This window comes from Neomonachus schauinslandi, chromosome 6, assembly GCF_002201575.2.
Source record: "Neomonachus schauinslandi chromosome 6, ASM220157v2, whole genome shotgun sequence".
In the NCBI taxonomy this organism is placed as follows: Eukaryota; Metazoa; Chordata; class Mammalia; order Carnivora; family Phocidae; genus Neomonachus; species Neomonachus schauinslandi.
In genome coordinates this window covers 1,197,771-1,221,190 of record NC_058408.1, presented here as the reverse complement: position 1 = coordinate 1,221,190, position 23,420 = coordinate 1,197,771, and the positions used below count along the sequence as shown (strand labels likewise).

At 59.5% G+C, this 23,420-nt stretch overlaps 3 protein-coding genes across 3 annotated transcripts in view; 2 read left to right on the top strand and 1 right to left on the bottom strand.

The window, feature by feature from the left end:
• MUC1 (mucin 1, cell surface associated) overlaps nt 1-2,112 on the top strand; it is a 2,773-nt gene extending 661 nt beyond the window's left edge. Inside the window, exons 2-7 of the mRNA XM_044916002.1 lie at nt 10-254; nt 361-416; nt 518-651; nt 800-921; nt 1,002-1,148; nt 2,038-2,112. Coding sequence (XP_044771937.1) covers nt 10-254; nt 361-416; nt 518-651; nt 800-921; nt 1,002-1,148; nt 2,038-2,112 — 779 coding nt within the window. The remainder of the gene's footprint in view (nt 1-9; nt 255-360; nt 417-517; nt 652-799; nt 922-1,001; nt 1,149-2,037) is intronic.
• A 1,905-nt stretch (nt 2,113-4,017) lies between these two features.
• On the bottom strand, nt 4,018-12,334 carry TRIM46 (tripartite motif containing 46). The gene is made up of 10 exons (XM_021681991.1): nt 12,272-12,334; nt 10,617-10,878; nt 10,057-10,400; nt 9,272-9,415; nt 9,057-9,152; nt 8,136-8,389; nt 7,751-7,872; nt 6,464-6,766; nt 5,379-5,676; nt 4,018-4,411 (listed from the first exon to the last, which is right to left on the bottom strand). Exons 1-10 carry the CDS (start codon nt 12,332-12,334, stop codon nt 4,018-4,020), a joined length of 2,280 nt encoding a protein of 759 aa, XP_021537666.1.
• A 591-nt stretch (nt 12,335-12,925) lies between these two features.
• Nucleotides 12,926-15,406, top strand: KRTCAP2 (keratinocyte associated protein 2). The gene is made up of 5 exons (XM_021681993.2): nt 12,926-13,081; nt 13,306-13,460; nt 13,540-13,603; nt 14,949-15,015; nt 15,254-15,406. Exons 1-5 carry the CDS (start codon nt 13,078-13,080, stop codon nt 15,372-15,374), a joined length of 411 nt encoding a protein of 136 aa, XP_021537668.1. The 5' UTR covers nt 12,926-13,077; the 3' UTR covers nt 15,375-15,406.
• Nucleotides 15,407-23,420: the final 8,014 nt, after the last annotated feature.

The window sequence follows — 23,420 nt, the reverse complement described above, 5'->3', positions numbered from 1 at the left end:
CATCCCCAGACTCCCGTGGCACCTCATCCCCGACCGGCGGCCCCGCCAGCCACAGCACCTGGACTATTGCTGGTAGCACTCACCATAGCGTAGAACCTCCCACCTCCTCCAATCATAGCACTTCTCCCCTGTTGTCTTCTAGGATCTCCTTCTTCTTCCTGTCCTTTTCCATTTTGAATCTCCAGTTTAACTCTTCTCTGGAAGATCCCAGCACCAAATACTACCAGGAGCTGCTGAGAAACATTTCTGAGTTGGTGAGTAGGTGTCTTTTCTCTCCTGTGCTCCGTGCTCCCTCCGCATCAGCCTCCAAACTGCCTGACCTGTTTGCCTCAAGCCTTATTCCTTCTCCTCTCACCCCAGTTTTTGCAGATTTATAAACAGAAAACTTTTCTGGGTGTCTCTAACATCAAGTTCAGGTACAGTTCTGGGCGTGGGCCGTGTGGAGGGGAGGAGTGGAGGTTGCCGCGGCCGTCGGGGGATTGCTGACCTGAAGCTGGGCCCGTTTCCCTGTGACCAGAGCAGGATCTGTGCTGGTGGAATCAATTCTGGCCTTCCGCGAGGGTGTCACCGATGCCTGCGCCGTGAAGGCACGGTTTGAAGAGCACAGAAAGGAGCTAGCCAAATATAACCTGTCCGTCTCAGGTGTTAGTGGTGAGTCCACCGTCCCCGCCTGCCGCCCAGCACCACGCCTGCAGGGCCTCTCTCTCCAGCACCCAGGCTCCTGCTCTTCCCCAGGGTGCTAGGAAGGGGAGGGTCACCTCCCTTGGGAGAAGGTTCTGACCACTACGTTTCCGTTTAGCGCAAGATGTGTCATTCCTTTCCGCCAGCCAGTCCAGCTCTGGGGTACCTGGCTGGGGCATCGCCCTGCTGGTTCTGGTCTGTGTCCTGGTTGCACTCTCCATCCTCTACGTCATTGCCCTGGTAAGTGTTGGGTCTCCAGGCCTGACCAGAGGCCCCCTGCTGGAAGGAACCCCACGACCCCCATTATGTCCTTTCCCCAGGCTGTGTGTCGGTGCCATCGGAAGAACTGTAGGCAGCTGGACCTCTTTCCAACCCGCGACGCCTACCACCCTATGAGCGAGTACCCCACCTACCATACCCATGGGCGCTATGTGCCACCAGGCAGCACACGCAGCCCCTATGAGGAGGTAGGAGGGTCCCCACAGGGGCAGGGAGGCAGAGCCTGGGCTGGGCAGGGCTTCTGAAAGCCCAGAGAACCTAGAAGAGGTGAGAGGCTGAGGAGGGCCTGGCAAGGGGGCGGGGTCAGAGGGGCTGGGGTCGGGGGAAGGCCTGGGGAAGGGACCTTGGGAGGAAGGGGATCTCGAGAGAGAGCGTCCCCACGACCAGCATTTCCAAAACAGCATTCGCTGGCCTGCTGAACAGCGCCAGGGGAACCCTCCAGCAGGACTCCCGAAGGAATGAGCGCCTGTGCCGCCCCACTCAGCTCCCAGGAGTGGAGGGTCGATTTAGAAAGGCCGGCAGGAATGGGGGGTGTGTGTGGTGTGGGGGAGGAAGTCTCACCCAGCCAGGTGAGCTTGGTGCCATGGGGTTCTTGGGAGGCCCGAGGAAGCAAGGAGCCCTCCTCCTTCTTCCCTCACCTGGCTTTTCTCTCCAGGACCTAGTAAATAATTACTTCGGCCACCTAGGGCTGGAGAGCCACTGCGGGTGGGGGAGGGGAGTTTCCTTTCCTCGACCCTGTTTTCCTTCGCCCTGGGACTTCCTTGTCCCAGCTCAACAGAGACACACACACACCTGCTTGGGCTGGAGGAGCAGAGGATGGATGGAGACGGGGCAGTAGGGGAGGACAAGGGGGCTGATGAGAGCCAAGGGGAGGGAGTGAAGGGGAGCGGAGTGGGGAGGAGCAGTCCTGGGCCCTGTTTACAGTCACTTGGCTGCCGGGTGGTTCCTGGCAGGTGCCTCCGAATTAACCCTTTGAGAGTTAGACTCCCGGACCTGGGGTGTGATCTGGGAGCCCTGGAGGCACTTTCTCCCAGGAGAGCTACCGCCTCTCAGCCTGGGTCTCCTCTCCCCACCTAGGTCTCTGCAGGCAACGGGGGCAGTGGGTTCTCTTATGTGAACCCGAACCCATCAGCCACTTCCGCCAACTTGTAGGAGCACGTTGCCCGCCGCCACCACCGAGCGTTGGGACGCCAGTGCCTCATGCCTCCCCCAGGCTCCTCACTGCCAGAGTCCTCTCCTCTCAACTCTGTTCAGGGCTGGTGAGCTGGGAGTTCCGGCAGGCTGCTCACGAGTCCCACCAGGTCTCCCAACCGATGTCCGCCCTGCTGAAGCCCATCCGAGCCCCTTGGGGACAGGCCTGGGACAGTGGCTCCCAGGAAGCCCGGCCCAGAAAACCCTGAGATGGAAGTGCAGACCAGACCGGGGCTGAATAAAGCGGGGCCCTCCTCTGTGCTGACTGCCAACTTTGGATCTGTCATCTGTGACCCTTAGATTGGGGGGGGACAGAATATGTGTGTGTGGGGTTTGTAAGGGGTCTTTGCGGGAGACGGGGGGGGGGGGCGAAGAAGGCAAGAGTAGGGTTCATTTGGAAAGCAGATGTGGAGAGGAGACGACATTGGGCCACAGGTCACCTCTTCCCATCCCTGGTGGCACAAGAGGAAGGAGGAAACGAAACTGAGTTGGTTGGAGGCCAGCATGACCTGAGGCCAGTGTGACCCAGCTCCGCCTGCACCTGCAGGGAGGGCTCTCCCCTCTCCTGGGCTGGGGGCTGGGGGCAGCCACGCCCTCATCTCCCCTTGGCCTGGTGCCCCCAGAAGCTCTAATCTTAGCTGCCAGGGTGTGAAGTAAGTGTGTGGGCAGCGATAACAGGCAGAGTCAACATGGCCGTGATAAGCACAGCATCAGAGCCGGATGCTGGCGCCTGGTGGAGCCCCCTCCCTGGCTGGCGGGGTGTGCCCCAGGCACCCTGGGAATGGGGAAGTTGTTTTGGTTCCCTGACCCCTTTGGGCCCAGGCACAGTGCCTGCCCCTCTCACCACATGCCCTGGGGGCCTGGGCCCTGCCATGGCCAGCAGCCGCCAGTGCCATGCGCCCCCAGTAGGCCACCCATCGGCGGGGGCTTGAGCCAGAATGTGTGTGGCAGGAGATTCAGGAGCACCTGCTTGGGACCTCCTTCCCTCAGGCGCCAGATCCCCTGAGCACCCCTGCTCTGAGCAGTAGCGGATTTCCCCGGCTCTTTCCCACGTGTCATGCCCAGCACAGAAATGAAAAGGGACGGTCGGGCTCAAGGAAGGCAGAGGTGTGCCTGGCAATGTCGTTTATTGTTGAGAAACCATGAAAAGATCGGCTGTTGCTTGGCACAGACCTGGCCAGTGCCCACTGCAGGGGGCAGCAGCGGGCCCCAGAGGCCTTACCTAGCCCAACCCACCGGGGACACCCAACCTCCGCTGGGGCCCCCAGGGAGACTTGGCACGTTGGCATATAGGTGCAGGAGGGGGTGAAGCATGCAAGAGGAAGGAGGAGAAAAACAGGCATGCGGCCAAGGGCTGTGGGAACCCCAACAAGTCAAGCAGGATGACTGGGTCCTCTTCTCACCAGGGAGTGCCTGAGCAGTGTCTGCCCAAAAAGCCTGCCCGCCCCAAGGCTGTAGCTCAGCGTCGATGGGGCAGGGAGCTTGGCAGGGCGGAGGGCAGAGCACAGAGCTGGGGGTCATGCCCAGTGTTCCAGGTGCCTTCCCTCCCAGTCAGCCTGGGGAGGGGCACAGGACAGCAATGGGGAAGGGGCTCTCTCCGTGACTTGGGTGAGATGCCAAGGGCAGGGCGTAGGCCAGAGACTTGGTGGGGGCTGGGGCCTGGCTTAACAGGCAATGGAGAGAATGGGGGACGTCTAGAAAGGTGAGCAGGGGAGAGTCCCTTGCTCAAGAGAAGGCCCCGGGAATACACAGACATAGGATAAGGGACAGGAAGACATGGTAGGAAGAGTCTGGGGAGAAGCTGCCGGAGGAATAACCCGGCTCAGCAGGCCTGGAGGGCCAGGGCCCAGGAGGGGCCAGAGACGGTCAGTCGAGCTTGGCAAAGCCCCCGATGGTGACCTTCCTCTCAGGCTTGGTGCCCACAGGCTCCTGGAGTTGCACTGCACCACCCCCAATGAAGCAGAAGGCGGGGCACACAGGCCCCGAGCAGTCCAGGGGGCACTCCAGGAGCCCGCGGAAGGACACGGCATCCAGGAAAGACACGCGGCCCCGCTCATAGTCCAGGCAGATGCCCAGGCGGGGCGGCAGGGGCACGGTGCAGCTCGCTGCAGGGCCGTCCCGCCCCGTCAGCCCTGCGTTGGAGCTGGCCCCGGACCCCAGCAGGATCTTTCCCATGCCAATGGTCAGGAAAGCGAAGGGCGGGGACGCCTCCACCGTGGCATCCTCGGCACCGCTGTCGTGCCCACTGTCCGGATCGTACCTGCAGGAGCGGAGTTGGGTAGGAGAGTGTTGGGGGAGAGGGAGGGGTGGAGTACGGTGCGGGTGGGGGTGGGGGGCAGAGGGCTGAGACGTTGGAAGGATGGGACGTTGGGGAGCAAGTGATTGAAAGGACTGATCTGGGGTACTGAGAGGACGTTTCACGGACACGAGCATTAGAATACAGGGCTGGGCTGTGAGTCCAGGGGGACAGGGGTATTGAAAGCAGGCACCTTGGCAGGAGAGGTGACAGAGAAGGAGGGAGGGAGGTGAGGATCGGATGCTGTGAGGAGACAGGAGACAAGAAGGTGGAGAGGAGAACCACGTGGGGACATCGTGCTGGGGAGGGTCTGGGGAGGGTTCAAGAATGTTGAGGATGAGGGCTTTGTCACTGAGGGACTGGGGAGAGAAGGCTGGGTGTTGGGAGGGAGGTGGGGTGGGGGTGGGGGCGCCACAGGGTGGAGGGATTAGTGTTGGTGGGAGAGCGCTGAGAAGAAATGGGGTGTTCAGGGATAGAGTGCTGGGAGGAAGGGTTCGGGGAGGCACATGCGTTGGGGGGTGTCAAACAGCATGTTGGCGATAGACGGGATGGAGGTGGACATTTTAAGGGAAGGATCTCAGACGTGGTGAAGGGAAGAAAGAGGGGGTTGCCGAGAAAGCACGTTGGAACAGGGCGTTGGGAGATGCAGAGGCTCTTGGAGACGTGGTCTGGTGGGCCTGAGGACAGGTGGGGGCAAGTGGATGGCTCCCTCTCCTGCAGCCCTCTCCCAGTCACACACTCCTCCGAAAACCAATTCTCCAAGCCCTTCTGCTAAGCCCACGCTTGCCCCGGCCACAGGCCCCAGCCTGGCATCCATGCTCCTAAACTCCCCCGCTCCACCCAACCAGCATGAGCTCCCCTTGCCACCCCTATCCTGTCTCCAGCTCCCCCACCTGGACCTTCACACCCCCCACCCCCAGAGAGGCCTGACCTGGGGCTGATCACATCGGGGGCGCCCTGGAAGCTCTCCTGAAGCTTGCTCTCCAGCCCGACGCCCACCTTGACCAAGTAGGAGGCTGGGTCGACGGCACAGGCCCAGTAGCTGCGGCCCTGGGTCACGGCCACATCTCCCAGGACCACGTCCACGCTCAGGTGGCAGCCAGTGAGCAGCCGCTCAGCAGCCAGCAGCAGGGGCAGCCCCGGGACACTCCGCACTGCTCGCTGGTCCTTGCTGATGGCCAGCCGCTCTCGGCTTGTGCCCCAGCGGCCATCGAGGAAGAAGTGCAGGACTGCAGTGGGGGAGGGGTGACAAAGGAAGGCCTTGAGGGACAAACCCAGGCCATGGAGGTCGTGAAGTGTCAGCAAAGGACACTGGGAGATTTCAAAACGTGAAACAAGCTGCCAAGGGATGGGCGGGGGCTCCAGGGACCAGGGCCTGGAGAACTGCAATGGGGGACACAAGGAGAAAAGAAGGGGGTACCTCAAAGGGGCATGGGACCCCAGGAAGAGTTTTAGTGGGGATTAGTGGGCCCAGAAACCAGTCTCCCCGACCCAGCTGATCTGCAGTGCTTCGTCCCACCCCTCCTATGGCTGGCCCCCACCACCAACATACACCTTCCAGTGCTTGCTCTGGGACTCACACCCAGCCCTTACACCCCATTGGGCGGTGATGCTCCGGTATGGTATTATGCCTGCGCCCCAGGGGCCAGGCTATTTTCTGGAGAGTCGCTCTCCTAGCCTCTACTGAGCCCTTACTATGAGCTGGAAGCTCACCGGCTTCATTCTCACAACAATAACATTGCTATTATCGCTGGAGAAGAGGGATTTGGAGTTCAGAGAGGGCCCACGACTTGCCCAGAGCCACCACTGGCAAGAGGCAGAGTGGGGATTTGACCCCAGGCAGTCTAGCTCCAGAGCTGGTGAGCGTGGCCCACTGTGTTGCTCCGCAGCGCCCACCCAGCGCCAGCTGTTAGTGCGGCGAGGCGGTCCCAGCGTGCCCCGCGCCCGCCCACCTGCCCGCTCCCCGGGTGCCGGGGGGTCCCGGCGCGCCCCACGCCCGCCCACCTGCCCGCTCACCGGGTGCCGGGGGCGTGTGCAGGTGCACGTCCTCACTGTACTCGCCGTAGCCGGCCTTGTTGCAGCCCCGGACGCGCAGCACGTACACAGAGCCTGTGTCTGGGTTCTCCAGCAGGGCACTGGTGCCCCTCACCTCCTCTCGCCGCTGCCAGCGGGCGGGACCCGGCTGGGCAGGCGCATCGGTGCGCCGGAACTCGATGGTGTAGTGCCAGGCAGGTGGCGAGTGGGGAGGCAGCCGCCAGCACAGGAATATCTGGTCATAGGCGAAGGTGCGCTGCGTGTCGATGACGGGAGCCTCGGGCACTGTGGGAAGAGACAGCGGGGGTCAGTCAGGGCCTGGTCATGGGCCTAGCAAGGAGGGCAGGCAGGAAAAGGGAAAGCAGCGGGGGCCGGGGGGGTGAGTGTGGGTGAGAGGGAACTGGGGGCGAGGCCATCTGGGTGCCGGGCAGGGCAGAGCCCAAGGGAGCAGGGGAGAGGCTGGGGCGCAGGGGGCGGGAAGCCTCCTGCGGGTTCTGGCCGGCCATTCTCCCAACTCCAGCCTTAGGGCAGTCGCTTCCCAAGTCTGGGCTTCAGTTTCCTCCTCTGTCAAAAACAGTCTTAGACCAGATGGGGACCCTTCTTTCTAGGACTTTTTTATTCTATGAATAAAGAGGAGCCCCAGGGAAAGGTGGGCAGAGGCCACTGGAGCCTGGGGAAAGAGCACTGGACAGGAAGGAGGGGCAGAAGAGGAGGAAGACAGATGTGAGAGCCAGCAAGGCAGAAAACAGGGGACAACAGAGGACAAGCAAAAGCTTGAAGATGGCAGGAGGCGAAGATCAAGGGGAAGAGAAGGAAAGTCCAGAGGGCAAGAATCCCAAGGACAAAAGGTCAGAAGGGCAAGGACTAGGCAGGAGCTTAGGGCAGGCAGAGAGAGTCAGAGGGCACTGGTGGGGGGTAGGGGGCAGGACCAAGAGTCTGGTGAAGGCAGGACAGAGAAGGAAGCAATGAATGGGTGGCCGAGCTGTGTGGGGGCGGCAGGGCAGGGCCCCCGGGGCAGGGCCGCTGACTTGCCTGGGGTGCTCCGGAGCAGAGTCCGCGATGGCCACAGCCTACAAACAAAGAGAGGGAGAAGCAGCGCTGAGCGCGGTGGGACGGTGTGGCTGGGTGGGCGAGGTGGGAGGGGCGGCTGGCCAGGCTGGGCAGGAGGCCAGGGAGGTCCCTGGTGGGCGCTGCCCCCCGGGCCCGCTGCTGGGGAAGAAGGGAGGAAGGCTCTAACTGGGCGCGGGGCCACCCCGGCCACCTCCTTACCTTGCAGGAAGTTAAGCTCTGTCAGCAGCTTCATCTCGCGCCCTACGTCCAACTGACAATGGCGGAAGGAGGAGCCGGCAGCTGGCCGGAACGTCTGGAGGGCCTCCGTAGCTCGGGCAATCCTGGGAGGGGGGCAGGCGAGGGTCAGGCCCTCCCGTCTGGGCAGCTGCCCTTCCCCTTGATTCTGCCTCGCCTGTCCCTAGAGCCTGGGCACCTGCTCTGGGTCACCTCCAGTCCCTTCAGGCAAGCTGGGTGTCACTTTGGCCTGGTGACAGTCCTCAGGACCCATCTCTCCATGGGGCACTGGTACAGACCCAGCTTAGACATCGGCTCCACCCATGACACCCCTGCCCCCCGGAAGCCCGCGCCCCGTGCCCCCGCGTACCTGCTGTGCAGCTGCTTGGCTGCTTGCACAAAGCAAGGCTGGTCTGTTTCCTTAAGAACCTCCTGGGCATAGCCCACTAGACCCGAGCCATCCAGCAGGCTCCGGTGCTCCTGGATCTGGGCGCTGAGACGGGCTAGGCGCTCCTGCTGGCACTCCTCAATGGCCTGAAGCAGTGATGCTCGCTTCTCGTCCAGCACAGCCCCCAGGCCCCGCACCAGCTGGGACACCTCCTCCTTGGCCTGCTGACCACTCACCTGCCCAGACAGCAACACTCACTGTCTTCTTGAAGGCAGCACTTGCGCTAGCCTCCCTCGGATCACCAAAGATCCAGGGAAGTCCTACGCAGCCATTCCAACGGGGCCAGGCCCACGGCTCCAAAGGCACCTGTCCACCCAGATGGGCTCAACGCCTGACACTTTATGCCACCCTTCCTGGATGCCCACACCATCATCCTGACCCCATAAGGAGTCCCCCAAAGAAAAGAGACCGTGACTGCACTAACGCCCACTCGGCACGATGTTCCCCGCCTCCGGGCCATGCTTACTGTCCGTCCCCATGTCGGTGGATTCAAGCAACCTGGCAGAAGGTACGGGAGACAGAGCCTCGCCCTAGCTCCAGGGAGGTGTGCCATCCTCAGCAGGCAGCTGAGCCTGAGGGCATCTGAGCTATGTCCCTGGGGCTTTCCAGGCTGTCCTGGTCCTGGGTGATAGCCACACTGTTCCCATTGTAGCCCCAGGGACAGCCTGGTCTGGGGCACTAGTGTTCCTGCCAACCTGGTTTAACCAGAACCTCGACACACCCATGGACCCCATACAGGCTTCCTGAGCTGTCAAGCAGATGACTGGGCCTTGCCGCTCCACAGCCCCTTCCTGCTTCCGCTCCCGGGTGGGGCCCAGGGCCCACCTCCATGCCCTCCCTCACCTCAGTGTGCCTCACGGTCTCTTCCAGCTCACAGATCTGGGTCTGTACTGTGTCCTGGTTTCCCAGGATGTATGTCAGGCTCTTTGTCAGCTTGTCCTGAGGGGAAAGAAAAAGGTGGGCATCATGCCTAGCTCAGCAGAAGCCAGCCGTTAGGAGGAGGTGTGAGAGGGTGTGAGTGTGGGTTGGCGCGGGCTGGAGCGAGCCGGGGTCCTCACCTTGAGGGCCTGGTAGGCGCTGAGCACTGGGGTGATCTTGTGCCCACCGTGGGTGCGCCTCACCCGGCAGAGTTGGCACACCAGCCGTTGGCATGTCTTGCAGTAATGGGTCACCTCTTCCTTGTGGTCCGGGCACATCAGGCCCTAGCGACAGAAAGAGCTATGACATCATCAGCCAACGGTGGGTTTAAGGCTGCTGACCTCGGGCAGAAGCACGAGCAGCCTGGCCTGCCGGCCTGAACAAGGCAGGCAGCCCCGCTGGGGGTGCTCCGCAGTGCCACCTGGCGACGCGCACCGGCATGGACGGGAGCCTCGCTCGCCGGCACCCTCCCTCCCTTCCACCTCCGCATGTGCGGTAACAGCAAGGATGATGATGATTAATCTCTGCTTTGTGGCTAATAATTAACCTTGTCCATCTTGCTCACTGCCCATCCCCAAGGCCGAGAATAGCACCAGGCAGGTGGGTGCTGAATGAATATTTGCTCAATGAATGAATGAATACACACAGACCTTTTCAGCCTAGGGGTAACTTTCACAAACTACCTCGTGGGATCCCCTCAACAACCCCCAGGGCGTGCGTGATGCAGGGCAGATCTTATCATTCTCATTCAGCGGACGAGAAGATGGAGCTCCGAGAGGTTTAAAGACTGATGCCGTCCCTCTTTGTAGTTGCTACAGAAACAGAAGCCTGGCAGTGGCCACCTCGGCCCGCCCCCCTTGGGAAGCCCCCTGTGCCAGCGCCCGCACCCACCCAGCACTTCAGGCCCCTCTCCCCACTGGCTCACCTTGGGGCGGAAGGAGAGGGTGGGCAGGGTGGGCTCGTGCTGGGCCTTCTGGGTGCCCCAGGGGTGGAAGAGCTTGAAACACTCGTTGCAGAAGGTGGCCCGGCACTCGGTGCAGCCCTTGGTGGCCTCTAGCGGCGGCGGCTTGCACAGCTGGCACAGGATGGCGCCGCCCACACTCACGCTCTGGCGGTAGCGCTCCACCACACGCTCCAGGGTCAGGTTCCGGAACAGCCCCGCCAGGCCCCGCTCCCCCAGCTCCACATCACCCTGGCAGGCTGGGCACGGGAACATGAGCACCTGGGGGTGCAGAGCACCGCGCTTCCGGCCGGGATACGTCCCAAAGCCTGTGGAAGTGCCCGAGGGAAGGGGCTGGAAGTTACAGCGGGTCGAGCGTGGGGAAAGTTATGTTCAATTAAAACAGTAATTTTTATTGTGCCAGAGCTCAGCTCACATTAGAGCCCGTGGGAGCCGCGTCTTCACCCTCTGCAAGACAGACAGAGGCCCCTGACCGGATGGACATCCCAGCATCCCCACCCCCGCCCTCCAGGACCCAGCCCCACCTGACTTAAGCAGCCGATCCAGGCGGTCAGGCTTGGGGAGAGTTCTGCGGGAGAGGCGGGGGCTTCGGGTGGACGGGGTGGAGGCAGGAGAGGTGGGCTCGGAGCTGGGGTCCCCACCAGGGCCTATGTAGCCCTGCTGGCCCAGCAGCTCCCGGGCACAGGCCTGGCACACATTGTGGGCGCAGGGCAGCACCAGTGGCTGCTTGTACATCTCTTGACACACCGGGCACAGCAGCTCCTTCTCCATGTTCTTCATGCTCGTCTGTGGAGGGAGCAGAAGGCTGGGTCAGAGCAGGGACGCCGGGCATATCTCAGCAGGCCTCTCAGCTGCCCTTAGAAACCCCAGGGGTCTCAGGAAGGGGCAAGGCAAGCTACCTCGGGCTTCCCCCCCCCCACCCCCCACCCACACCAGCCTGGTTCATAGACCTTCCCAGCTCCGGCCCCTTCCTGTCTTCCTCCCGCAGAGAGCTAGAGCCTTCGGAGGGTTGGTTGGAGCTCCTGGTTGGAGCACCTGCCTCCCCCAGCCTCAAGCCCCGCCCCTTTCACTCCCCCTGCGAGCGCTGGGCCTGCAGCCCCTCTCACCTGGCCTTTGCCCCCATCCCCCCATCTCTGGGCCGCCAGCTTCTCTCAAGGACACCGCCCGTTCTGCAGCTTGGTGCAGACCCCCGCCCCCTTTTCTGGCAACCCCCCCTTCCCCGGCGTGACTCCTCCCTATAGCCAGGCGCCGCACGCTCTCCATCCTCCTGCTCACCGCGTCCATCATCTTGCCGCGGCTGAGCCTGCGGCCGCTCCAGCCTCCATTCCCCATCCTTCACTTCCCCAGCCGTCCCCTCGGGTCGCCAGTACTACCCATTCCCTTTTGCTCCCCCACCATCCGGCCCTCCCGCTCCTTCCCTCGGCGCGACCTGACTAGCCACAACCCCCTCCCCAAGCGAGGGGGAAACAAGCGCCCGCCTACTTGCCCCCTCCCCACCGGAAGTACCCCTCCCTTTTTTGGTGGAGGGGGTCCTCAAGCTATGCCCCACCCCCACACCTCACCTTGGTCCCTCTCTTCGCAGCCATCCCGGTCAGGGGCGCAGCTGACACAAAGGAGGGAGGGACAGGCAGGGAGGGGGAAGGAAGTGGTGGGGGGGAGCAGGGTTGGCACCGCCCCTGGGAGAGCCGGGCACGGGTTGCCATGACAACCGCGGGCTCGGAGGCAGCCGTGAGTGGGGGCGCGGTGGGGTGGGGTCTCGCCGAAGGGTCCAAATTTGGAACTGCACCCTGGGGGCGGCTCCTTCATCGCCCCTCACCTATCCTCAGTTTTCTTGGAAAATATCCAAGCTCACACATGCCCCCTCCTCATAGCATAGCCTCACGGCCCTGCAGCCCCAGCCCTGGTGCACTGCTGGCGGCTACCCCAGCCCACCCGCAGCATCCGGGCAGCTCCCGGTTCCTTACGCCCTAGCAGATGGACGCCTCCACGGCACTCACCTCCGGGATGCCCCAGGATTACCCTCTCCAACCTGCACCCCGACCCTCCCAGTCCTTTCTGCCATCCCCAGCCCCCTGTCTACATCCCAGCATCTTGCCTCATCTCCACTTGTCCAAGGTCCCGGCCTGCCCCGGACCCCTATACTCCCCCTCCCCTTCCCCTCGACCCCACCTTAACTCACACTGATGCGGACCAGTGCATCCATGATGGAAGTGAAGGTTTGCATATCCTCACCCTCAGCCATGGCCCTACCATGCCCGCCCGCCCCCGGGTGCCCGATCCCGGCTGCGGCTGCGAACCCCGGGCTTAAAGCAGGAGCCCGGTGGGGGGTGTGGGGAGGGGTGGGGGTGAGATGTCACTGCGCATGCTCCAGGGACAGCCTCGAACAGCGCCCGTCGAGGTAGGAGGTGGGAAATAGTTCTCCCCACGTGGTTTTCAGAAGATGGTCGGGGGGTTGGGTAACATGGCATGGTATTTGAGGGGGGAGTCATTTCTAATGTTCGCATTCTTCACTGGCTCCCTAATCTTACTCATATAAAACGGGAGGATAGTTTCAGAGAAAGATAAGCTCCAGAATAGGAGGACTAGATTTTGGTTTGGGCAAGAGTCCACGGGAGATGCGAGGCAATGATCATGGGGGAGGGAGGTGTGAGGAACAGGCACTAGAGATGACGTATATGGCAAAGAAGACAGAGGTGGGCTAGAGGCTATGGGCCATGGGCCCAGCGGCTTGCTCTGAGGGCAGCAGACGCTCGGGGTGCGGGGAACGGCAAGGGACCAGGGCGGTGGCCAAGGCCGCTCTTGGACGCAATATCTCCTCCCTGCCGGCAGGGGACGCTGCGGCCGGGCGCCTAGAGGGAGCGCGAGCGGGACGTGAGGGGAAGCGAGCCCGCGAGTGGGGCTGACGCATGCGCACGGCCGACGGCCCCGGTCCGGTTACCCTGTTCCTTGGCCTGAGGCGCCTACTGGGCCCGGGGGCAGCACGCGATGGGTAACGGGACTGGCGGGATCCCCCGACGGACTAGTGGGGTGGGGTTGGGGCGGACCGTCTGTCCGCGTGCTCTGCCCGCAGAGCTGACGTGTCCCGGGCCCCGGGGGGGGCGGGAAGGCGCGGGAGCCCGGGGCGGGGACGCCGGGGGTCGCGGCGGGGGTGCGCCGTGCCGGGGGGGAGGGCCCGGCCGGACCCCGCGCCTCGCGTCCTCGCCTCCCCTGCAGCCGTGGGCACGGGCACCTCGCTGGCGCTCTCCTCCCTCCTGTCGCTGCTGCTCTTCGCCGGGATGCAGATGTACAGTCGCCAGCTGGCCTCCACTGAGTGGCTCACCATCCAGGGGGGCCTGCTGGGCTCCGGCCTGTTCGTCTTCTCGCTCACCGTATCCTTCCTGCGCTGCGGGGGGAGGGGGCCCGCCGCTCTGCCCTGCCGCTCGGCCTGCCCTTAACTCCCTCCACCAGGCCTTCAATAATCTGGAGAATCTCGTCTTTGGCAAAGGATTCCAAGCAAAGATCTTCCCTGAGAGTAAGTGAAAGTGGGGGTCGAGTGCTTCAGCCATCTGCTCTAAGCGCCCCCAACACGGTACCGAGTTCTCAGGTGCTTGGTTGGTAAAGGTTGTTCGGAAGGGAATGGGCTTCCTAAGCCCGTCTGGAGGGGGGTGCCGGCCTTGGATCCAGCACCTCCCCGAGCTCTTGGACTCGGGGCTGGAAGAGAAGGCCTGAGAGCAGGAAGCCTAGTTCCCAGGGGTCTCTGAGGACACTGGGCCGGTGCAGGCTGGCTTTGCAGAGTCCTTGGGGAGGTGTGGGGAGGAAACAGGACTGAGTTCAATGAGGGGCTTGATGTGAAGTTGAACCAGTGTTACTGGGTTCTGTTTATTGGAGATGATCGTGAAGAGCTTCAATATTATAGCAGATTTCTATGTCAGCAGGAATCCTGACCAAGGTAGAATAAATGTTAGGTTATTTTCTCTTTGCAACAATACTTGTTATTGCTCATGTAATGGAGTGTTGATTTAGTTATTTATGCAGAATTAAGTTCATAAAGCAACTGAGGCATCAAGGCCGATCACCTAAGCAATGTCACAAGCTTGAAGGTGGCAGCAAATGCTGCCTCTTGAGGAACCTTCATCTGGTAGAACACAGACCTGCCGCTGCCCTGAGTCCTTGCGTCCTCTAGCTCGTGTGCCCTCCACCTAGCCCTGTGGCAGCCTTCCGGAGCTTCTCCCTTCCAGCAGCCTCAAGATCTCTGAGATTTTGTTTCCATGTGTATTGTCTTCCTTTGCTTCTGAAAGAAACCTTTGTTGTGAGCCAAGATTCTTGACCCCCTTCGCCCTCCCCAGCTGGGCAGGTGGTATCTGCCCAGCCGTCTAGCCTCTCACTTTCTCTCTGGTCCTACACCAGATAATCCCGAGACCCTTTCCTGCCTCCATGGGCACGTGCGTCCAGACGCCCGGCCCTCCATCCTGCGTCCAGGGAGTGAGGCCCTCAGCTTCAACCACTGGCCAGCCAGTTTAATGAGTTGATCCTTAGTGGCTGGCTTTTGTTGGAAAGGCCTTACCTTTCTTTTCCAAATGGGAGCAAACCTTGCTTTTCAGACTCTGTATCACTTTCCCTTTTCCTTTATATTGGAAGAGAGTCAGGATAGGGAAGTGATATTTGGGACAGAGCTGGTAACGAGCATGCGTCTCCTCCCTCCATGTCCTGGGCATCCTTAAGGGCATCTGAAGTCCTCCTGCTGATGTCCAGCCATATTCCTCCAAGCAGATTCCCCAAGTTTCAGAGGGCCCCCGATTTCTCCTAGACTCCACATATGAATGCCTGGTGTTTCCAATTCCCACCACCGCCCTCCTTGTCCCCTCTTGCCTTCCCAGTTCTTCTCTGCCTCCTGTTGGCTCTCTTTGCATCTGGCCTCATCCACCGAGTCTGCGTCACCACCTGGTAAGTGCCTCACGGCTGGGGAAGGGGTGCAGCACCCTGTCCTTCGGCGCTGTAATTCCTCCTGTAATGATCCCAGACCTTCCCCGTCCCCTCCTCCCCCCGTTCTCCCTCCTGTCCCCTTCCCCATTTTCCTAAACCTGACCCAGGATTCTTCCCCTGATGCTGCTGTGTGCCCCGGGAGACACCGGGCCGGCAGCGTACCTCCCGATGCTGTGACCTCTTTGTTGTCCCCGTGTAGCTTCATCTTCTCCATGCTTGGCCTGTATTACATCAACAAGATCTCCTCCGCTCTGTACCAGGCAGCGGCTCCCGTCCTCACACCAGCCAAGGTCACGGGGAAGGGCAAAAAGAGAAATTGACCCTGAGTGTCCAATAAAGTTGGTTCTTTGTAGCTCCGTGAGTGTGACGTGCTGTGGCCTCTTCCGCCGATGCGTGCATGGTGCGCCTGGTGGTGTGGCAGGTGGATACCTGCTGTTTCCAGGCCTTGGGGATGGGGGGGCTTGCCTTCCTCCGAGGGTTGTTTCTAGCAAATACTTACTGACTGCTGTCAGTGCCGTGAGTGCTTGTGTAAAAGTCTCGTCGTGGAAGAAAAGTGCGTGGATGATCTGCCGTCTTGACCTTTCGGAAAAGGGGTCAAGGCTGTAGTGCAGGAAGCCTTCCTTGCCTATCAGAGTGGAATAGATCTTGGAACAGAAGAACAAGGGAAGGAGAGAACCCTTCACCCCTACAACTCCCTGTGGAGTTCGTTTACACCTCTGGGGGTCTTGTTACTCTGACTCCCCACCCCGAGCAAACAAGCCTCCTGGCCTTTCTGCTCCAAGTCCTTGGGAGGGAGGTCCCTACTGATGTTGCCCTCCTGGACCCATCTGTTCAGCTCCAGCATGGACAGATAATCTGGGTTTAGAAAGACTCCAAGGTTGATCATTGCCCCATCCTCTTTGTTCAGGTGCCTCCATTTCTCTTCTCTGGCTTGTAGCCAATAGATAGGGACTTGCTACGCTTTAGCAAAGCATATAAAACGATAGGGACAAAGCCATCGGCCTTGGAGCCAACCTTGATGGGAATGATGTGGCTTCTCAGGTCCTACTCTGTGCTCTGCCCTGAGGGGTGCCTTTCTGTCCAGAGTATCTGTCCTTTGAGGGCACCGAGCACCTTCCTTTCTGCTGGATGGCATGGGCTTTAGGGTTTGCACAGCGCCGTGGTCAGCTTTGTATCCTGCACAGTGCTTGATCGTGGGCAGTGAAGACCTGGGTTGGTTGGCAGAACCTGCCCTCTGGCAACAAAATACTGTACATGGGATGTGTCTAAGTAGGGATGAAGTCCCAGTGGAGATGAAGAAGTGACTCGAAGGAGTTCTGGTCAAGGATTAGAGCCCCCTCTCTCTAATTAGAAGACCACCCCACCCACTCCAATCCACTCGGGAATCCCAGACCCCATGCTCCTCAGTCCCTAGCTTGGGGGAGTGCTGTGCAGTGTGCCCAGGATGCCTGCAGAGGGTGCCACGAGCTCGAATCTGCAGGTCAAGCCTGCCCTGAGGGCTAGGGAGGGTTGCGGCTGGGTCTCACCGTTCTGGCCCAAGTCTGGGTGGAAGCCCGCCTGGGAGGCCCTGAAGGACTGGCCCCTTTCGAGCTGGAGTCTGAAGCAAGTGTCCCTGGGAGCGGAGGCAAAGAGCGTTCAAGGGACACCAGAGCCTCCCTGAGAGGGAATGGCAACTCTAGGCTCTAACTTACCTAGTGATGGTTAGGGGCTTGTGGTATGTGGGACCCTTTGGGGGAGGGTGACCAAATGGACCCTGGATCTAAGGGGAGGCTGAGTTGGTTCTAGGGCTCCCTCTGTCAAACTCTGACTTCCTCCTAACTGGGGTGGGAGCTGTGGGCAGAGGGCCAGGTCCCAGCCAAGGGAGCATAGACACCCAGGGTGGGGGTTATCTGGCCACCTGAGGGCACCCTGGCTTCAAGATGAGAGTTTGGGCAGGGCCAGGCTAGGGAAGGGTGGGGAAGAGCCGGAGAGCAGGGGTCAGGCCCAGCGATCTAAGCACCCTGCCACCCACTGCGTAGACACCAGGGACAGTGAGTGGCTCAGGAATAATGACCCCTTCCTCAGGGAACAGATGCATTTACAAGGCAGATTGGGGCCTATCTCCAGGGTGCCTAGTTGCGTGTTTCGGACTTAACCTACCAATTAGCCCTGGCAGGGGTATCCTACCCACTAATAACCATCATTAAGTAAGGGGGCGTGAGGCCATCATGGCTTCTGGAGGCCTGGAGGTGGGAGGGGCAAAGGCGCTCACCTCCTGGCCCCTGCTCTCCTGGGCTCCACTCCACCCCAGCGGCTGGAGGCCTGGGGGAGAGAGAGGTGGTGGCCCCTGGAGGACAGAGGGAAGCCAGATGTTTCCTCCTGCTCCCTCACACGTGGCCCTGACACCCACCCACCTGCCAGCACTGCCACCAGCTCCGGAAACAGGAGTAAATAATACAGGGGGAGGGGGCCCTAGATGTGTGGGGAGCCAGGCCGGGGAGGACACTCCAGCAGCTCCTGGCCCCGGAGGCACAGGTCTTGGGGCTGGAGGTGATGCTACCAGAGAGGAGGGCAGTGAGAAGGGGGTGTGAGAGAGCTCCCTAACCCCTGGCAGAGGCTAGACTCCTCCCAGACTGGCACTGGAGGGAGGGGGCACCACGGGGTTGGACTGGGGGGTGGGGGGTGCCCAGGACAGGCAGGGAGCAAGGGAGTCCGCGCCAGGCCTTGGCTCCAGCCCTTTCCGGCCCTTATTGTCCTTGGTGAGAACAGGACGCAGTCTGGTTCCCACTGCCCGGCCCCCCAGCTCTGCTCCCCAGGGGCTCGGGAAGGATGTTGGGAAACAAGAGAGAGCCAGAGACTTGTAGAGACAGAGATGCTGAGAGACGCAGAGACAGATACAAAGGGGAAAGATTCCGTCAAAAGCCAGCATTGAAGTTCTTTGTGAGCAGAGAAGGCCCTGGGCACTGTGGGAACCATAAAAGAATGGGAAGCCAGAGGCCCTGCCCCCTCGGGGGGCCTCAGGGCTGGCCTGCCCCGTGCACGCTCCTTCTTGACTTAGGGTCAGTCACTGAGCCGCCTCCTGAGCAAACAATGGCCGGAACCCTGGTGCAGGCACGGTTGGTGGCACTTAATTGCTCTGTTTCAGGTACCTTTCTTTGCCTCGCTCCCAGCAGAGTGGAAATTCCTCAGGAGGCAGGGCCAAGATCCTGCCCCAAACCCTACCTCCCCAGCCCCCTGGGGCTTTGAGCAACCTGGCCACACAGACCTTGTGCTGGAAAGGCTATTTGCTTGGGCTCCTAGAGAGACAAACAGGGAAGCCCCTGGTGGCCCCAGAGGGAGGCCCCTGCATCACCTGGAGTGACAGCCGAAGCCTGGCAGGAAGCTCCAGAGGCCCCTGCCCCCCGCCCCCTCCCCCACCCCCTCCCCACAGCCCCCTCCCCGCAGCCCCCTCTCCCCAGCCCCCTCTCCCTAGCCTTTGCAACCGAGGGCTTGGGCTGGGCGTCCTTCCCTCCAACCAGCTCTCTTCCACCTGGGCCCAAGGGGCTCACAGCTGCCCCCTGGGACACAGGTCCCTTGTGTCTGTTGAGGCTCCAGATAAGCCTTAAGATGAAGAAAAATGGAAACATGTTTGAAGTGTTTGCATTTAACAAATGAATACTTTTTATTTTATTATTTTTTATTTTTTAAAGATTTTATTTATTTATTTGACAGAGAGAGAGACAGCGAGAGAGGCAACACAAGCAGGGGGAGTGGGAGAGGGAGAAGCAGGCTTCCCGCAGAGCAGGGAGCCCAATGCAGGGCTCGATCCCAGGACCCTAGGACCATGACCTGAGCCGAAGGCAGACGCTTAACAACTGAGCCACCCAGGCGCCCCAAATGAACACTTTTTAACACAAAATTACAATATGATATAATCATGTTAGTAACAAGATTATTACAGGATTTTTAGGAAGTTTTCCTTCACGGGCAACTGCAGGCCCTATCTTATAATAGAAAGCCCTGTGATAATGGGCATCTCAGATTCATTGTTCGGTTGTTTCTACATTTGTATATATTTGGAGATTCCCTAACAGCGCTTTGAGTCCCTTGTATGGTGTGTTCCTCCTCTCTGTCCTGTCAGGGGCAGTGGTGTGACCAGCATGCTGTGCAGAGAGCATCCCGGGCTCGGTGTGAGGCCCTGGGAGCTCAGACCTCAGCCAAATGGCCTCTGGGCCTGTGAGGAACTCTCCTCTGAGAACTCCCCTTCCCTCAGGCTGGAAGAGCAGGGGGTCGCCCGCCCATTTTAGGGTGAAGCTGCACTGTCCGGGGTGGGGGGGTGCAGGACGCACAGAACAACCTCCCGCATACCCCTCTTCTGGGCCAAGAGCTGCTGTGGGCTGACCTCCGGCTGCTTCCTGGGCATTTCTGGGACTGAGGGGCACGTACACCGGTGTGTGAGTGTCTGGGAATAACACCCCCAGCCTCCCCCACTTCCTGCCCTCAGCCTCCAGCCCCCATTTCCAGCCTCTGTGACTCAGAGAGTTCCAGGTTCCAGACAGGACGTGGGACAGTGGGACGGCCTGGGGCTTGAACTCAGGCTGACCTTCCTTCTAGTTTGGGCTTTGAACCCTTACCTGGTGAAGGTCCTTTGGCAAGTTGAGTGAGCTCTCTGCACCTTCAGTTCCCCGACTGGAAAATGTGGATAGTAACACCTGCCTCAGCTTGTGGTAAAGAAGGAGATGCCGCGGTGGAGGGGCTGAGCAGAGCGCATGGGTGCCGTCCTGCAGGGCGTTGGACAAGCGTCCCCGTGAAGCGACGAGGATGCACACCTTGCCAGGCGGCGTCCTCCGTGCTTTACAGATATTCTCGATTTCAACTTTTACCTTGAACCAAAGACTGACCTCCCCAGACCCGGAGGGAATACAGCAGCCGTTGGCCTTCAGACTTGACCCCCAACCCCAGCGCTGCCCCGGGGCTCCAGCCTGCAGGGTGCCTGGGGGTATCTGTGTTCCCCCGCCCTGTGGCCTGGCCCTCTGCCCACCACTCCCCACCAAGGGAGGAGGAAGTCAAGGGTTTTGTGTTTGTGGGTTGTTTTTTTTTTTTTTAAGATTTTATTTATGTATTTGAGAGAGGGAGAGGGAGAGGGAGAGGGCATGCATGCAGGGGGAGGGGCAGAGGGAGAGGGAGAGAGAGAATCTGGAGCGGACTCTGCACTGAGCGCGGAGCCCAATGCGGGGCTCGTCCCCACGACCCTGAGATCACGGCCTGAGCCGAAACCAAGAGTCAGAGACTCAACCGACTGTGCCACCCAGATGCCCTGGAAGTCAAGTTTTCACAGAGTGAGACCCTGTGGATTTGGGATTGCCAGCCACTGTAATTGCATGAGCCGATTCCTTAAAATAAATCTCTTCCTGCATACATATGTCCATCCCATGAGTTCTGTTTCTCTAGAGAACCCTGACTGATACACCCATTTTAGTGAAATGAAATGAGGTAAGACGGAAGAGAGCTTAAAATAAGCTGCTCAAGATGTTAATGAAGGGGAGTCTGGCTGGCTCAGTAGAGTGTGCGACCCTTGATCTTGGGGTTATGGGTTCAAGCCCCATGTTGGGTGTAGAGATTATTTAAAAGTTAAAAAAAAAAAACCACCCACCAATTTGATAAATGAAGGCAGGGCTGCAGTTGAGCTTCAGACCCACTGGTGCTGGCCATGCTGCTGAGGCAGCGTGGTTACCGCCTGGCCTCGGGCCCCACCTCCTCCCACCTCGTGCGCTCCTCCCAGCTTGGCCGCCGCCGCCGCTCAGCGGTGCCTGGACACGGTTCTCGCCTTCATCCAGGTGTCCATGCAGACGCCTCTCCCAGGGAGGCCTCCGTCACCCCTCTGCCCCTTACCCTCCCAGGGCCGCTCTTACTTGATACATTAAATACTGATCTGTTTGTCTGTCTCCCACCACTTCCTTCACTGAAGCAGGAAATTTATCCGTTTTCATGGAATGCTTCATTGAAAGCGGGGAGTTTGGTTTGTCCACTAGAACACGGCTCGACACACATTTGTTAAATATGCTCCAAATTCTTTGAGCAACACGCCGTGGTCCCATTTTGAACTCTTTGCTGAAACTCACCTTCCACCCTGCATCAATTCCAAACTGCCGAATGCCCAGAATCAGCCAAGTATTTCTCTCTGCAGCCCAGCCTGTGCCTGGGGACCTCCTCCCTCAGGCTAGCATCTTCTGCTCCGGCTCACCTTCTCTGGGAAACCCTGACGCCGCCAGCCCCTCCTCCGTCCGAGCAGCAGCGCCATCTCTGATCTCTGTCCCCCTCCAGCCTGGCTATAATGTGGGGTGTGTTTTGGTTAATTACATGTGTGTCTGTCCTATTGCTTCTGTGGAGCTGTGGGGGCCCTCGGGACAGGGATGGAGGCCATGCAACCTAAGTGGGGCCTCCCCCAAGGACCCAGTAATCATCTTGGCACTGTAGGCACCCAGAACACTTGACTCCCTTACACCGGACACTCAGGCACACATGGGGGCCACCCGCTCTTCTAGGGGTGAAGACACCGACCTCAGGGACCAACAGCCTGCCCCACAATACAAATACTTTCAAGGGGCTTCTAGTAGCCTGGCCCTGGTCTGCTTTTCCAGCCTCATCTCCTGCCACTCCCCCACGAAGCGGTCTTTGTCCAAGAGACAGCCACAGAGGATTACTCCCCGCATCTGGGCTTTGTTCAGGGTTCCCTGGGCCATGCATGCCGCCCCCCAACCTGAACAACTCTCACTCATCTTTCCAGTATCAGCTGGGGCTTCGGGGCCTCTGTGAGGCCTTCCCCCTGGAAGTCAACCCTCCTCCTCTGTGTGGTGTCTCATTTTGCATATCCCCCCATCCTCATCCTTGGTGCACTGTTGAATAAGGGCTTCCAGATTTGGAGTTTGTCTTTCTCTGACACCAAAGCTTGCAAAAGCCGAAAATCCCCACAAACATGAGCTGAGCCATCCCCAGAAGTAACTTACTTCAGAAGATGGTGGGAAGGCTGGGGAGGTGCTGTGGGGCGTCCTCAGCCCTAAAAGGTGACGAATGACAGCATAACAATAAGAGGGACTAACTCCCAATGCATGCTTCCCACATGCCGCACACTGTTGTAAGCATACTACCTACATTAGCTCTTCTCATCTCCAGGGCAACCCCAGGAGGGAGGACCAGCTATTGGCTCCACTATTTAGGCGGGGAAACTGAGGCCCAGAAACATTATGTTACTTGCCCAAATTCATACAGCTAAGGAAAAGAAAGAGCAAGGACCCAACCTCAGGACAGCCAGGCTCTAAAACCCCACACTTTTTAATTTTTTTTTAAATAGGCTCCATGCCCAGCGTGGAGTCCAACTTGGGGCTTGAACTCATGACCCTGAGATCAGGACCTGAGCTGAGATCACGCGTCGGGTGCTTAACCAACTTAGCCACCCAGGCGCCCCTAAACCCCCAAACGTTTATCTCCCGAGCCATACTGCCTCTCATACCCTGCTATAATCACATGTAGTGTATCCTGTGGCAGCAAAAGAGGGATGGTCTGCAAAAAGACTGAAGAGAAAGGAGCTGGACTATAAGAATCTGCTGGGTTTGCTGAGCACTATCCAAGGCCAAGGACGTTGTGTCCAGCCGGTGGGAGTCTCTGGAGTAGTTCTAGTTCATGGAACCAGGGGAGCTGGGTCCGTCTCGCTAGAGACCATCAGACATGAACCTGTCCTTCCCTCTGTCCCTCATTTTTACATTTAGAGAAGCCCTGCTGGATTTCTCTCACTGTGCTTGGTCCTGGAGCCACAATGTCCCTGGGCAGGGCACGCAGGGAAAGAAAAACGCTGCAGAAGGGCACCTGGGTGGCTCAGTCGTTAAGCGTCTGCCTTCGGCTCAGGTCATGATCTCAGGGTCCTGGGATCGAGCCCCACATCGGACTCCCCGCTCCGCGGGAAGCTTGCCTCTCCCTCTCCCACTCCCTCTGCTTGTGTTCCCTCTTTCACTGTGTCTCTCTCTGTCAAATAAATAAATAAAAATCTTTAAAATAAAAAAATTTTAAAAACCTTTCTTAAAAAAAAAAAGAAAAAGAAAAACGCTGCAGATCATCATGCTTAGTGCTGTCTATCAAGACCATCTGGGCGCTCAGAGGAGGAGGATGGTGGCCAACCCTGCAACCTTGGAGGACACGAAGCCTGAGTGGAACACAGAGAGATATGAACCCACATTTTCTTATGGCATATTTATGGTCACTTTTCACATTATGGTTTGTTTGCTTTTTTTTAATGCACTGGGAATTTATTTTGGAATAAGGTGTAATAACAATTTACTTTTGCAAATGGTAAGCTAGTTGCAAATGGTTTTTAAATCATCCATCTTCCCTTACTTACTTGAGTTGCCATCTCT